The sequence below is a fragment of the Lepisma saccharinum genome, chromosome 17, assembly GCF_977018435.1.
Source record: "Lepisma saccharinum chromosome 17, izLepSacc3.1, whole genome shotgun sequence".
Classification (NCBI taxonomy): domain Eukaryota; kingdom Metazoa; phylum Arthropoda; class Insecta; order Zygentoma; family Lepismatidae; genus Lepisma; species Lepisma saccharinum.
In genome coordinates this window covers 1,552,710-1,568,651 of record NC_139245.1, presented here as the reverse complement: position 1 = coordinate 1,568,651, position 15,942 = coordinate 1,552,710, and the positions used below count along the sequence as shown (strand labels likewise).

General features: G+C 36.9%; 1 protein-coding gene across 2 annotated transcripts; it reads left to right on the top strand.

The window, feature by feature from the left end:
- The first annotated feature begins 53 nt into the window (after positions 1 to 53).
- Positions 54 to 15,342, top strand: LOC146001140 (putative ribosome-binding factor A, mitochondrial). 2 transcript variants are annotated; one of them, XM_083138433.1, is made up of 6 exons: positions 54 to 152; positions 2,354 to 2,540; positions 6,821 to 6,989; positions 9,829 to 9,968; positions 12,539 to 12,661; positions 14,708 to 15,342. In XM_083138433.1, exons 2-6 carry the CDS (start codon positions 2,463 to 2,465, stop codon positions 15,032 to 15,034), a joined length of 837 nt encoding a protein of 278 aa, XP_082994559.1. In that variant the 5' UTR covers positions 54 to 152; positions 2,354 to 2,462; the 3' UTR covers positions 15,035 to 15,342. The 2 variants fall into 2 exon arrangements, with proteins under 2 accessions (XP_082994559.1, XP_082994558.1); XM_083138432.1 differs by having other exon boundaries at positions 54 to 536; positions 14,708 to 15,340.
- The last annotated feature ends 600 nt before the right edge of the window (positions 15,343 to 15,942 follow it).

The following is a 15,942-nucleotide window of genomic DNA, read 5'->3' as shown; positions in this document are numbered from 1 at the left end:
CCGACAGAGGACAGCAACATGCAGACGGTATTCAGCTGTTCAACAATAACAAAATAAAACGCAAAAGCGTGTGTGCGAGTGTTAGTTTGTTCAAAAATATATAAAACTGAAGTTGTTCGTAATTTTGCAGTTGTATAATTGTTTTCATGAAAGTAATCTCGTTTTTCATTAGCACAGGATATTTTCTATGTTGTAGTGGTATTTGTTAACGACTTCTTAGGAAATGCTGTTATATGTTACCTTTTTCTCATCTCTTAAGAATAGTGCAATAGTTTCCTGTTCAAATATTATCATGAATTCCATCCATAAATGCAGAATGAGCCGTGTTCATATGTGATGTATGTTTATTGCAAGTTTGGCGGCATACATTAATAGAAAATGCATGTGCAGAGATTTACTCAGACACTGCGAGAATCGTATGTCCGTCATGTAAGATTCTTTACCACTACTAGCACAAATGACTCGAATAAAAACAAAAACCAAGCTAGAGAAGCACGCTTTTTGAACAAAATGATGGGCGGATCTTCGAAACATAGGTAGGTTTACTGAAGAGTTTCCAACCCATGGCTGCCCACAGGGTGGATTTTCAAAATGGGTTAATAGGCTGTTGTGCTAAGTACATTTTCAAAATCAACATTTCAATAAATAGCTAATTTTTTATGTAATATTTACACATAACATTGACTATTTAATCCTTTATTTGGGCACTAGTTTACTATCCTTCGGACACATTTATTTATTTTTACAGAAGAAACTACTTACTGTAATAAGTTCCTGTAGCATTGTCGAACATCGGGAAGGTGTTTTGTTTGATGTGGGAATGTTTCATAGCTGAAATTCATGTTGTTTGTTGAAAATTAATTCTCCGACGGAGAATAGCTAGCCCCACGAACCATTGGCGCGTGGATAGGTTAGGAAACATAGTTAAAATTTGGTGTCGTGTTAGTATCAGTATCTAGAAATTGGAAATAATTGCGAACCATTGGTGCTAGCCCCACGAACCATTGGTGCGTGGTTAGGTTAGTTCTGTTAGGTTAGGAAACAGTTAAAATTTCATAAAAACAACGTTGATACACCTTCAGGAATGTTCCGCGAAGCAGATACCTAAGTACAAATGTCAAAAATTGACGAAACGAAAAAATTAGGTGTGTCCGAAGGATAGTAAATTTTTACCCTTTATTTGATATATGAGTTGTCTGTGTTACCGTAAGCTATTTTTTTTTACTCCATTCCTTGCATCAGCCTCAAATCAATGGATGCATGGGAGCAACCCTGGGGGGTAAAGGAGTGGTGCTGATCACATCATCTCTGGAATGGCTGAGATCGAGAATCTGTGGGGCCCTCTCCCACAGCTCCTAAATGTGCCTTCATGGGATTGTGCTATATGCACAGGAAACTTTACTTTTTTCACCTTCCCACTCCTTGCATCTCTTGTTTTCCTTAATTTTGCTAGTGTGTTTTTAAAGCAAATCTGTGGAAGCAACAAATGCGAATGGATGATGTTCAATTTGATGCCATCACACAAACAGATTCACATGTGTTAAGGGAAGCGTATGAGAAGCCTTCAAGAAAATTTGCATTTAACCACTTTACACATTTTTTATGCTTTCTGTAGGGCTTAGAAAAAGGTTAAAAATATACATTCTTCACGAACCATACACAGATAGCCCCATGAACCATTCACGGATAGCCCCACGAACCATTTCCGATAAGGTTAGGTTATGTTTGGTTACATTAGGCAAACGGAGTAAAAAAAGGGGGGTTGAAACACTGACAGGGGCTTACGTCATCAAACATACGTAGCATCCGGTTGTCGTAAGGCAAACAAATTAAAGCAATGGCAATTTTGCGTCTGTGAGATATTTCTCTTGAAAAATACATGATTTCCTGGTCAAATATATTCCACGATGAAAGAAAATACCTCGACGAACGTTGTAAACCTTGAAGAAACTCGTTTCCGTAAGTAGTGTCTTGAGTAAAATTGAAGAAATGTGTCTCCAATATATGAAACTGTTACCAACATTTTTGCAATGAGCAATCTTAGATGCTCCAGCGTATTTAACTTGCCATAATCACATTGAGATGGAGTAACTGCTTCCAAGTTGCCACTCGGCTAGCTGTGTTTATCTTTCACTTGTATATAATCTGTGCTTGGGGCTGAGGTGTGTGCCAATTCAGGATCTGCATGAGCATCTTTCTTGATTGAGTGATTGAATTAGGTTCTTTAGGGTGCTTTTCTGTCCTAATCGCGACGATGATATGATGAAATTGATGAAGGGACACTCACAGAGAACATATTATTAATGCATAATAATTTGTGTCTTATTTTGATAATTTTTCTTCCATTTTCCAGAACATGGCATGCGCCAAGTGAAGGAGGTCTTCCATCTGCCACTAATATTATTGGGGAAAAGAAAGGAAAATCTGGCAATCGACGTGTTGTAGTACTTAGTAAAGTTTTCATGAAATACATCTCTAGTTTCTTAGCAACGGGAGAAATTGCACCTGAAATTGAGGGCAAGGGAGTGCAACTTGTTAAGGTTATTATTTTTAGTTAATGTTATTTGTGGCTATTGGATGTGTTTATTAAGGTTAACATTTTTATGCTTGCAGAGTGTATGCTAATAAAAATATTACGGTGAAAAATTACTAAATGTGATGCAAGAGTTAAAACTTGCACCATCTTCAATGTCTCTTCACCAGTACTAAAAGGGTCTGTTTTTATGTAGTTGATCCTCGGTACTTTGGTCTCCTTCGAGTTAATCACAAGTCCTGTTTTCTTTATCAAAACTACAGAGCATTCCCTGACATTCGCTACGAGACTCGGCGGCAAGCGGCCCGGCATCAGCACTTTTCTTTCCCGGTGAATGGATCCGTGACAGTCGCCTATTAAAATTAAAGTTTTTGTATTGTGTACTAACCTGACTACAGGTGTTGAAAATGATGTCCCTGTGCTGCAACACATTCCTGGCATCTCCGAAGGAAATTGGCATTTACACGTGCAAGTTCGTCTACTGTAATTCTCGTACAATACTCTCTTTTAATTCACGGATGGTGTGCGGATTGTCTTTGTATACTTTATTTTTTAGATTTCCCATTTTTCTTTTGAGGTTTAATATAGTGGTCCTATGTGGAATGGGAACACAAGGAAATTTCGTTGCAAAACGTCGTCGCACTTCTCCACAATTCCTCTTTCCGAAGTAACACTCGACAAGATAAATAGTTTGTTGTAATGTAAACTTTTGTGGTGCCATATTAAGCCACAATCTTCAACACACGGACACAACACAACTTCCGAGGGAGGATTATACTGGCGTCAGTCTGCAACGTCAAGGGAAAGAGAGCGAAACAAATGGACAGTAGCGTGCGACTGTCGCGGACCCATTCACCGGGAAAGACAAGCGCTGATGCCGGGCCTCTTGCCGCCGAGTCTCGTAGCGAATGTCAGGGAATGCTCTGTAGTTTTGTTTTGTTTGCGTAGTTTGTTTGTGTTTTTCAGGCAGTATAACACAAATCGTCTGCAAAACCAAGGTCTTCTAGTCTAGTCTTTTCTCTCCTATTACATATCACATTACTGCATCGATTACAATGAACATCGTGGGTGATAATATACAACCTTGCCTGACTCCGGACTGCACATCTATTGGCTCAGATTATACATGTATAATCACTAAGGCTAGGATTTTCATGACCTTTAAAAAATACATTTATGACCTAATAAATTCAAGAAAATGCCCTATAAAGTTAGAAAAATGACCTAAAATTTCTGAAAGATTTGTAGAACAAATTTATAAACTACCAAGAGAAATTCAAATTACAAATTAACGTTACAGTATCTATCACATGTTCATTGCATATGGTAGTATAAGTAAGGAAGTTCACTTTTTGTCATCTTTTACACTTTAAGTACCGAGTTGCAGTACACAATGAAAATCATATGCAAATTTTCAAAAATGAATGATTGTCGGACAAGAGAGCCTTGTACATGGAAAAACTTCTCTGGACTTCCAATGAACTTGACTTGAAATGAACAATATCACTTGCTGTTAAGTCACTTTCAATTCCATGGAGTGCAAATTGTTTCCCTGACAAAATATCCGATACAGAGCACAAAACTTTGTACTCCTCAATTTTGAATAATAATCTGACAATGTATTTACTGATAGAGGGGGAAATCACATTATTTGAGCTGAATTGTTACACAACAGCTTGTATCTACAATACTGCACAGAATTTCTTTGTTTCTTCAAACACATGCGTTCAGAACTGCGCTGAAGGCAATGAGACGAGAGTCGGGAACCTCTATCCTTCAAAGGGTTATATTTGTTTCATCAAAATGTAGGAAAATGCATAAGATGGCTTTTAAAAGGCCGAAAAATGACAAACGGTTTAAAAAGTGACCTTTACTCCAATTTATTCACTTACGTGTAAAACACGTTCCTATCTACTTATGCAATGTTTCTGCCTTACCAAAAAAGAGATGCATTTGCATCAAAATCCTAGTCCTAATATTCACAATAGGTTTCTCGGATGAAAGCAAGATTTTTTTGTCGGCACTACATAATATTTCACTTCCTTCCACATTGCTTCTCTGTTGACCTAAGTTTCTTAAAGTTAACGAAAACTGTATACAGATGCAAAACTTTGATCAATACAAGAGTGACTTGGTCGAAACGCTGCCCGTTCTCTTCTGTGTCTTAGCTTAACATGTTCTTTAATTTTGTTTGGGATAACTCTACTGAAGACTTTGCTTGGAATGGAGGCCCCAGAGCCATTTTATGCAGCGATATTGTTGGAAAAATTCCTACCACCTCTGCATGGTGGTCAAGACATCCAACTTAAGGGACTATCATGGTTTTAGAAGTCTTCATTTAATTAATCTAATTCCAGGAGATGGATATGAAGCATGCTGAGCAGTATTATGTAATCTTCTCCACTCACCTGTTTCATCTCTTTTAGGTCCACACATCTTTCGTTAAGATTTTAGTTTAAAAATTGTTCACTTAGCTATTCTCTGTAGCGAGCAAATGAAACTGGTGGCTCCACCAATGAATTTGTGACAGGGGAAGTGAGTGAGGTTCCAGCCATTTTCAGCTGTGCGCACTGCTTTGCTCCACCAACTCGCTTTCTCCCCTTCTCCTCTGTTATGCATGGCCTTACTGCAGAGATTCCAGGGACTTGAGTATAAATTTATTTCTTAGTGTAAGAGACCGTGCTTCACATCCATACAAAACTATAGGCATAATAACTGTTATGTATATTTTAACTGTCAGAATCTTTGATGTTAAACAAGAGGATGAACGTTTATGAATAGAAATGGAACATGCATTTTCTAAATTGTCTGCTTTTGAGTTCCTCCTTAATATAATTTTCATTTTCTAATATTACTAGTATGCATTTAGTAGCTGTACTAACTTCCAAACCTGTCATCTTTGCTTATTTTACACCAATTTTAGCATTATTCTTCACTGTATTTACACCTTTCCCTAGCATTTCAACATCATCTTAATATGCTAACAACTGAGTGACACCATTTAATTTTAGTGCTTGTGTTGTTCCTTCTATCTTATTCCCACTGTTCTTTTTAGTTCCCTTCCCACCGTTTAATCAGTATTATTTCTTTTGTAGTCTGCGGTTATTCCAAGCATAAAAAAACAGTTTTTCGTTGTGACGTTTCAGGAGAACACACACTCCCTTAATCAGACATTCATTTAACTAAAAATGAAGGGAGCATGTGTTCTCCTGAAACGTCACAATGAAAAGCTGCGTTTTTTAGATTACAAGAGAATAATTCTACAATGCATACATATAAGATTTTTTTCAGTAGTTGTCACATTTTAAACTGCATTGATAATCAACAAGAATTTCATTAGAATATGGGATAAGTCTTGTTAAATAAATTTTACATAATGTTTTGCATGAAGTTGAAGCAAAATTAATTCTATGTCGGTTATTACATAAGTTTCATCAGCCTTTTTAAACAGCAGAAGAAAAAGCTGAAGATAAAGTTCCCCGTGCATACATCACCATGCCATTAAGGCACATTTACGGATGTGGGGGTAGGGAGACACACGTATTTGAGCTCGGCAATTTTGGAGGTGATGTGAACAGCACCATGCTCCTGCCACCTTAACCCCCAAGGGTTGCCTCACACACCCATTGATTTGAGGCTGGATGAGCCCCAGAGCTGCTTTATGCAGGGACAAGGCTGGAAGAATTCTGACCTTAGATTGACCACCCTGGGAATTGAACATGGGTCTCTCGCGTGGCAGTCAGATGCCCTCCGACTAGGTCACCGTGGCTCTTTAGCAGAAGAAAAATAAGATTCAATTCACAAGGAATATTGTGATTACCACATATGATGTAATTGCAACATTAAAATAGCTATCATGTAGTGAGAAGTGCTCTTTTGGCACATGCTGTTGATACAAAATTAACGACAATTGCACTTTTTGCGTAACTAAATATTGAGACTCCAAAAAATGTTGAGCAGCATTTTACACATCCTGTGAGAAACCAGCATTTAGAATAATATCGACGAGGATCATGGATTAAATTTGGACTAATACATTCCAATACGTATGTATCAGAATGGCCCAATTTTTCAACATTCGCGAAGCCCTATTTTGAGCCTAGCATTTGTAATTGTATGATAATTAAAAGGATTAACATATTGAGTGCAATGTGTAACATTATTTAGGATAGTGCTAGAAATTATATTTTTCCAGGTGTTATAAAGTAAAGTGGGTATAAAACATAGGAGTCAATTGATTAAAAATTGTAGCATAAGTGGGAATAACAAGAGTGTATTTTCATGCAGGTGAAGATTGCAGAGGACATCAACGCTGTTAATGTATTTTGGTATGCTGTCAATACAGATGACGTGGATGGTGTTGAGAAGATTTTAAAGAAGAATCAAGGACTATTGAGGCACGAGTTGTCTCAGTTGCGAGTTATTGGTGAAGTTCCAAAAATTAACTTTGTTCGAGGTAAGATGAATGTTATATAATGAAGATCTTTTCTTTAATTGTATTTTCTTCTAATTCTTCTTGCAGGTCTGGGTAACCAAAGCCCATTATGAGACTACAAAAATTGATCATTCCATCGGCTATTTGGTAGTCCTATATTTCTTTTTCCTTTTGTCCTGCATTCCATAATTTTCAAGATAAACGGCTGTCTGGTATCCTCAGAACATGTTGACTCCACTTTTACTGATAATTTTGATTGCTTTGACTCTTCCATTTATTTCAGATTTTTTCACTTCTAATTTTGTCTCATAAGGTTTCTCCACTTAAAGACTGCAAAAGTCTCATTTCTGAACAATTTTTTTTTTCTGGTTTTATCATGTTGATCAAGAGTCCAACATTCACTACCATACAGAAGAGCCGGTTTTGAAATTATGTTATGGTATCTAATTTGAATTTCTTTCCTAATGTGTTTTCAATTTTTTTAAAAAAAATCTATTTAATATAAGACTGAGCCAATACTGATGTATCTGTATCGGCAAGTATCGGTTCAATTTTTTTTGCCGATACCAAAGATTTTGAGTGTCAAGATTTGTCCTTTTCAAAGGTTCATTCACTCTTCCTTGTGGCAGGTTGAGGTCCCACACAAGAATTCCATGTACATTTGCAAAACTGATGCACCCTCCTGGGAAGCAGATGACAAGATCAAAGGCAGGGCTAAAGTGAAAGCGCTGCACCCAAACGTGACATTGAAGGCCTGTAAATGCCTGGTGGTCAACGCTATGTCGAAATAAAAGAAACCATCCATTGCCAATACTTGCTCGCAAACTCGTGGGTTAAGAACGTGACGTTTTCAAAACCAGCATTATTATAATGCTAGGCTGATTTCGGAGTTCCTGTGAAAGGGATGAATGTCGCTGTGGGAGGGAGGGTTGTGGATTTTCTTCTTGTGCTCTTACCCTTCTGTCATTGCTGCCCGATGCCGACACTGCAGTGACTTGTTTGTATTGCAAATAAACAGCAGGTCATATACAGAGCTGCCAAATGAGCATTAAATATACAGATCTGTATTGTGTATATTTTTCAGTCTTTTTCCTCCCTCTCCAGGTTAACCAAACGATAAGAATGTTATTTTCCTGTAGTTTACGGTTATTACAAGCATAAGAAAACAGTTTTTTCTTTGTGACGTTTCAGGAGAACACACGCTCCTTTGATGATATTTGGGATTCATAATTTAAAAAAAAAAAATAATAATAATAAAAAATAAAAAAAATTCTAAAATAAAAATAAAATAGACTGCTTTTTTCACAGTTAAGTTGCTATATTACAACAATGTAACATTGACAACATCCATTATATAACAGATTCTTTTTGTTTAAAAATTACTAACCATTGTTATAACTGTATCTTTAGTCAAAATGAAAATAAATGTCTGATGAAAGGAGCGTGTGTTCTCCTGAAACGTCACAAAGAAAAAACTGTTTTCTTATGCTTGTAATAACCGTAAACTACAGGAAAATAATTCTATCATGCAAGCAATGCGTACATACAAGAAAAAGATAAGAATGTTGTTTACATTTGTATTTATTTTGTATTCCTTGTGCAAGCTGTACGCTATATTCACTACATAAATTTTATTTTACACGGTATGACTTTCTCTCACCTTAAAGACATGTATAATAAAATTGCGGATCATGAAATGAAGCAGGGATACTTATAATAATTCACAGATTTTAACAATGCTTGCATCATTTCAAAAACTACTACTTCTTCTTTTGCATCCTCTGGGGTTAGAAAGAAGTTCACATAAAATGTCACAGGACATTTTAAGTGATATAATGCTATACGAGAATAATTTGAGAGTATTTGATATCATGAATAGAATGTGATGTCATGAGTTTTGTGACTCGGTAATTAACCTTTGTTATTTTAAATTGAAATTATACAAGTATCGGCATCGGTTATGGTATCGGTATAGGGAAATTGTGGTATCGACTCAGCCCTAATTTAATATGTTATATTTTACTCAATTGTTGTCAATATCTTCTTGATGTTCAAACTGTGAATATGCCTTCCCAAATATACAAAGTCTGTTACCTGTTCAATTATTTTATCATTTATCACCATTTTTACTTTAGAACGTTTTTTATAATTTATTGCCATTAACTTGGTTTTATCCTCCAAAATTTTCATGTCATAATTTGAAAGCAGACCATTGTTGATCGTCTTGTAGCCATGAATATTTGGTTGTCTGCAAATATTACTATTTATAGTATTGTATTTCCATTAATCCTGGGGGCTTTAAAGTTTATTTTATTGAGATATATAATAATGGAGAAAGAGCACATCCTTGTCTTAATCCATGATTTATTTCAAAGGCTTCCATTGTTCCGTGGAACAACATCTCTCTACGACAATTAGTTCTCAAGGTATGATTTTTTTACGGCATGTTTGAAAAGCACATGCTTGAAAATTTCCAGGCTAGAGAGGCTATCCCCATGAGCAAGGATATATATATATTTGACTTTTTTGGTCATAATAATACAAACGTTATCCAGATTATGCATTAATTCTTTAGGTACAAGGTTTCAATGTATATGTTTATCTTGTCCATTTTCTACATTAATTTGTGAAACTTCCCCAGTTCTGGTAGTTTTGGGTTCCCTTTACTATTATATTATTATATTTTAGTATTATTTATATTGGATCAACATAATTTCCAATCATAACAGTGCAGATCAATTCAAGTGTCAGTTAAAATTGCTCCCTGTCTATGCAAGGTCTAAGAAAGCTAATGATATAATGTCTTTTTATGACACTCTGTACATATGCACAAAATTCATTCACATTTTCCCCCCGACAGATAAAAACTATGAGAAGATTGCAGAAGTGGAGAGATTACTGGCAAAAGCAGATTTTGGACCAGATTTTGTGCCTCATGATCACAGTCATTATATTAAGTCTGAATTCGTGTTGAATAGTACACTGAAACCTGAGCTCAAGGTGAGTGAAGTATTGGCTTCTCTGTACAGCAGTCAGCCCACGAGAAGATCCCCAAGTGAAGGGGGACAGGGGAAGACTGGTCCATTTGCAGATTTTAAGGGGTAGGAGGAAGTTTTCCATTGCAGTCAGTGTACTTGTGGAAGTGTGTGTTAGTTTTTCATGGTGTTCTAGGAATTATGGCAGGCAGAAGGATGAAAAGTGCTACCGTACAAAGTGAAGCATGTGAGATTGTAAGCACAGTAATTGATTTCTGTGAATCTGCAGAAACAGGTTTGTCTGAGCCCACAGTCAAGAGGGGAGTCGCCTGTCACTGCTTTACTTCCGTCGGGGATCCTCTTGTGAGCTGTTAGCCGTACAGAGTGGTCCCAAAGTGGGCACACCCACCTTTATTTTCAACACTATGATTGTTATGGTTGAATGCTTGATATGAACACATACCTGAGAGTTTAAAGAGCCCGAAATATCAATATGGAGATCGTAATTTTTCTAGCACAGCAGATTTCTGCACCATGTTCTGACATGCTTCGCTTTTCAAGTATGTCATTGCCTGAATAAGACATTTCTTGCGATTGGAAGAGGTTCTGAAGGGCCTCCAAGAAGTCCCAGATGTGGTTCATCAACGACAGAGTCAGACATAACTGGTATTGCACAACGCAAGAGTTACAAGCATTTGTGGAAGATGCCTGCACACGAGTGACTCCAGATTATCTCTGCCAAACATCTGCCAGAACATGGCACAATATTCGCTGTGCTATGAAAATGATGGTCTCCATACTGATGTTCCAGACTCTCAAACTATCAGGCATGTGTCCATATCAAGCATTCAACCATAACCACTCTAGTGTCAAAATTAGAAGTCCTTGTAGAATGAATGTACAAGAGTATTATGAAGAGCAAATTTTTTAGCGGTTGCATCATACTTTTGTACAAGTTCTTTGTTAATGTTAGTTATCAGTGAATCATGTCCTGCTCTGTGGCCAAGCAGTGCTTTGGGCTCTGACTGCAGGATGACATGGGTTTGAATCCACCTGGGTTTTCGGTTTGTGTATAGGACCGGTGGCCACCCACCATCGTGAGGAAATTGGGGAGCTACGAGTGAGTAGCGTAACCCAGTCTGGGAAATCTCCTATAATGGCTGAGGGTTAGACGTGCTGACTCCACGTCACCCCATTACTGGTTGAAGCATGGAGGTATGAAGGGGGAGGAGTAAGCCTAGCGTGATTTTCCTGAAGCCGGGTCAAGTGACAGAACCGGAGAAGTCAGACCAAAACATGCGAAGACGCCGTAAGAAAGCATGTAATTTTGTGTACTTTTGAATAAGATTTAGGGAGCAATGGTGCCTGCTCAACACACGGCTGTACTAACAGAAGCAACAGGAAAACTGAAGGAATAATATTCCATAAGCAAATAAAGCTAGGTATAGTTTGTTTTGTAGTATTTAAGTGTAAAGTAGACCTCGAGCTTGCGTTTGTAGTTTGAGCCTACTTCCATGCTCCTTCCAGCCGCGTGTGCTTGCAGCAGCCGATGCAATGTTCTTCTGTCTGTGAAGTCATTGGTTGAAGTAGATGCGGGCGGCAGGCAGCATGCGGCCATCTTACTCAAACCATAAGCTCCGCCCACTGGCTTCAAAACGAAAGCAAGGAGTGATACGAGACTGCAGGCACCTGGGTTGAAGATCTACACACCTCTAGGTAGGATTGTGGGAGGGAGACTGGCAGTCGGGAGATAGGCCAAGGCCCTTCCAGGGCTGTAGAGCCACTGGTTATTTATATATTATTTATCAGTGAATCATACCCCAACACTCTCTTGAAAATTATTTTTGTGTGTGCTGATGATGTGTGCTGACTTCTTAAATTATATATAATAATAATAATAATAATGTGCAAGAACTGTGGTGGTCCAATGGGTAGCAAATCTGAATGTCATGCAGGAGACGTGGGTTCTGTTCCTGGGGTGGGAATTTTCACAACAATGTCCACCCTTCTCAGTACTTTTCCAGTGACTTCTGGGTGTTGGGACCTTAAATTGGCTGTTAGATGATCAGTTCCGCTCGCAGAGCCGTAGAAACGCTGCTTGAGTAAATTTCACCCAACACGCACTCATACATTTTAGTTTGATATTTTGCCATGTTATTTTTCTCTAATTTTTTCAATTGTGTGATTCAATGTAAATGTTGAAAATTAATATAGTTAGATTAATCAATGACGGTACTACTATTTACATGCTTTCAAACAATTAAAATTCGGACTTGAGAAGTAATTTTGCTTCTGGGTATTTTTTACGCAGCACATGACTTTAAGTCATGGCAGAGAGCACTCGTCTTTCTGTCTTTTTTTTCTCATCTCTTCTCAACTTTATCTTTGCATAATGAAATAAAAATGTTCAAACATAATAAAATTATGAATTCACACAGAGATTTAAGTTTTGTAAATTGCGGAGAGGCCAAAACATTGGCTAGATACTTCTGTGGAAGGGCATTGGCACAAAATACCAAAGATGCAGGTTGTGTGTACCATAAACTCTTTTATGTAGCTAACTAGTTAAGTTGATTTAAAATTGTTATCTTTCAGGCAAAAATCCTGCAGCTCGAGGCAGAGAGTTTAGGAGGATGTTCTTCCGAAAGTCCGGATGAACCTTTGCCTCCAATGAGAAATGATGTTCTGGGATTAGATCATGCAAGCATCATGAGCCATGTAAGTTCATATGTCAGGTGGATGCATGTGGGTAACCAAATGGGTGCTTTAGCACAGTTGGAAAAAAGGTAGAGAGGGAACAAGAGCAACAGAAAAATAGAGTGAGGATCCTCTTGACATGCCTGCGTTCCATCTGGCTTTGGACAAAAGACATATAGACAGAAAAAGGGGGGTGTGTTGAAGTAAGATGGAAAAATGCTCGTTTTTGATCCACCACACTTGAAGAAAGTGGGATATTTCATGACAAAATGGCAAAAGGAGTGTAATTCGCATACCATAAGAATATCAGATCTTAAACATTTTTAGTAAATATCAATATACGAGGGCTGTTCAATAAAGAATGATCATTATTTTTTTCTTGACAACATACCTTTACTCTTTCTCATACCCATTCTCATACCTTTGTTCCAACATGACTGGCTGGAAGCTGTTTTTTGATAGGCCATTCACTATTATTTCCTTCTCTACTGCTTCTGATGATGGAAAACGCCTTATGCAAAGGCATTTATTAAAATTTTGGAAAAGAAAAAGTTTCATCTGCAGTGATTACTTTGAAAAAACCTCCTCGTCTTCGTGTAATATCATCTTCAACTGCAAACAAATCTGTATGCAAACGTCCTGTTGTTTGGGTATGAAGTGTCTTGGAACCCACTGTGTGGGTGGCACCCAATTAAATTTTCAGTATTTCGGATAGTACTCGTAACATTGTTTGACGATCTTCTCTCACAATGACAGCAGTGGTGTTGATGTTTTCTTCCGTAAGAGCACTGACCTGAGCTGAAGGTCTATTTTCCTTTGAAATTGATTTGTCTCTCCTCTATAGGAAAGCAGACTCCAAAGACATCCTGTAGTATTGCATAGGTCCCAGCTGATTATTTGTTCAGACGAAAGCAAAATTTCAATGCAGCATATTGTTCAATGCGTGATACCTCCATTATTGCCATAGGCAGAACTGAACATGTCTCAACATGCACGGCTGACACTGGTACAAAACTAAAGTCAAAACAATGAAAGTAGCACTGCATGTACATTACACATTAAGCGTGAGAAATTATGTGAATAAAAATATTACAAGCATTCTTTATTGAAAAGGCCACATATAATACCTTGATATGCTGTTAACACTTTCCGGTCGGGAATCTGGTGTGATCCGAGCAGAGTAAAACACCCGTTCCGGTTGCCAATCGCTAGGATCAGTTGCGTTTAAATTTAGTTGCCCGAACCTTATGCGATTATTGTTGCACACGCTTGGAGATAGTTCTATCTCTCGCCACCAGAGAGCATCTTATGTTGGTTCGGTAAAGGCTTACCGTTATTTCGTTGTTTTTTTTATAACGTGCACAGTGCATGTTTATGCTGATTTATCAAAAATACAAAAAAATACGTAATTTTTCAATAAATATTGCAATGTGTAGATTATAAAAATGTAACATCTAATTGAATTATCTATTAGAACAGAATCTAAGCTTTCATTTGATCTATAATACATTGTGATACTATTAATAGTGTTTTTCAAAAAATGCCCTAAAACATCCGTCCACAGGTAAAAGACGCGTGAAAACAGTCAGACCGGAAAGTGTTAAACCATTAATCATTATCATGCAATTAGTTGGGTTTACCCCCATCTTAGGCGTATGATCACTATTTTTTTAAAATTGAAATTCATCACTGCAAAATGTGATTTATTCTAAGTATCAAAATTTCACATTAAAAATTAATGAATTCATTGACAAGCAATTCACATAGTTAAGAACCCTGATTAGTATGATAGAATTTTGAACTCTGGGATACAGCATCCTACATGTTTTATTAGTAACAATTTTTTTTTAAAATCAGCTAAGTTTTAGATTGTGGCAAGTGAAATTTATTTCTTGAGAGAGAGTTTTTTTTAGTATTTATAATGCCCAAAATTATATCTTAAAAGTGCCTGGAAAATTATATCAAACAGGTGAAAATACGCATGAAGAAATTGGTAGCACAAGTTTGATTTTGATGAGGGAAACCCTACAGTTAGTACTATACCGAAAACTTAATTTTCCTCTTTAGATTACAACTAGCATGAAGAAGGCAGAAGCTCCACATCGAAAAGATGAACAAAGTGTATTCAGTTCATCAGATTCTATGAAGGAAGAAGTATGCAGTGATGAACTTGATCCTGTAATAGTAAAGAGAAAAGCTGATTTTGCTAAGTTTTTGTTGCAAAGGAAGATTGCAAAAAATAAAGCCATGAAGAATTACCAACCGGAAACAGATTATTACGTGGAGGAACAAGAAAGGAAGCTAATGTTTGAGTATGCTGCTTCTGATGAGAATATAAATGATGTGGATGACTTTGATGAAGATATTGATGATGATCATTACAAAGTAAGGTAGGAATACAGTGATTTAGTTGTAAATAGAAAATGTAAATATGTTTTGTAGCATTTGCGTGAATAAATGCAGTTTCTCAGAGAGAATGTTGTAAATTCTTTACCTCCCCGATGGCGTTGTTGCCTTGTAATCAAGGGTCCCGAGTTCGATACCCATTGGAGCCATATAGTGGTTCGGATCCCACTTTAAACTTTAGGTCCAGTCCCGATTAGCCTTACTGTGCATAAAGTGGACTGAACCCTAAGACACTACCGTATGAAAAATTTAATTATGCTTTGCGCTCAAATCCTTCCCCTACCTCCCACCCACTCACCTCTCTGCCTAGCAGTGCCTCGGGCATTCGTCAGACGCGAGGCAGCACTGTACGTCAATTTTACGTAGCTCTAGTAAAATGAGACAAATCTTTCATGTAATTTTGACATTTGTAAATTCGATTTTCATAGATTTTGAAAACAAAAGTTTAGAAGCTTGCACTATTTCTTGTAAAACTGTAAAATTACATCCATTCCTTATTTTTAGTGTTATAAATATTTTTATTGTTTGTTTTTCATTGTTTGAACTTTTCGCCTTCATTCTTAATGTAATGTACATGCTTGTCAATCAAGACATTCTATTAAAATATTCTATGTTTAATAAGAACATGTTTATACATTTTTAAATGAAGAATAAAACACAAATATAAGGAAAATAATTTTTAAAAAGAATAGCCATTTTGTTCTCACGATGTGGAGGTTCATGTACATAAAATTTACGTAGTGCTAGTTACAATGTAATATAGGGACACGATAGTGTTCAAATCTCAATCAATTTATCATATCAACCCATTTTAAAATGAAGTTGAAGAGATTATTAAGGTATATTAGATCATTCAACAGTAAACTCAGTTGTATTTCTTTCTTCTGTTTAGTGCT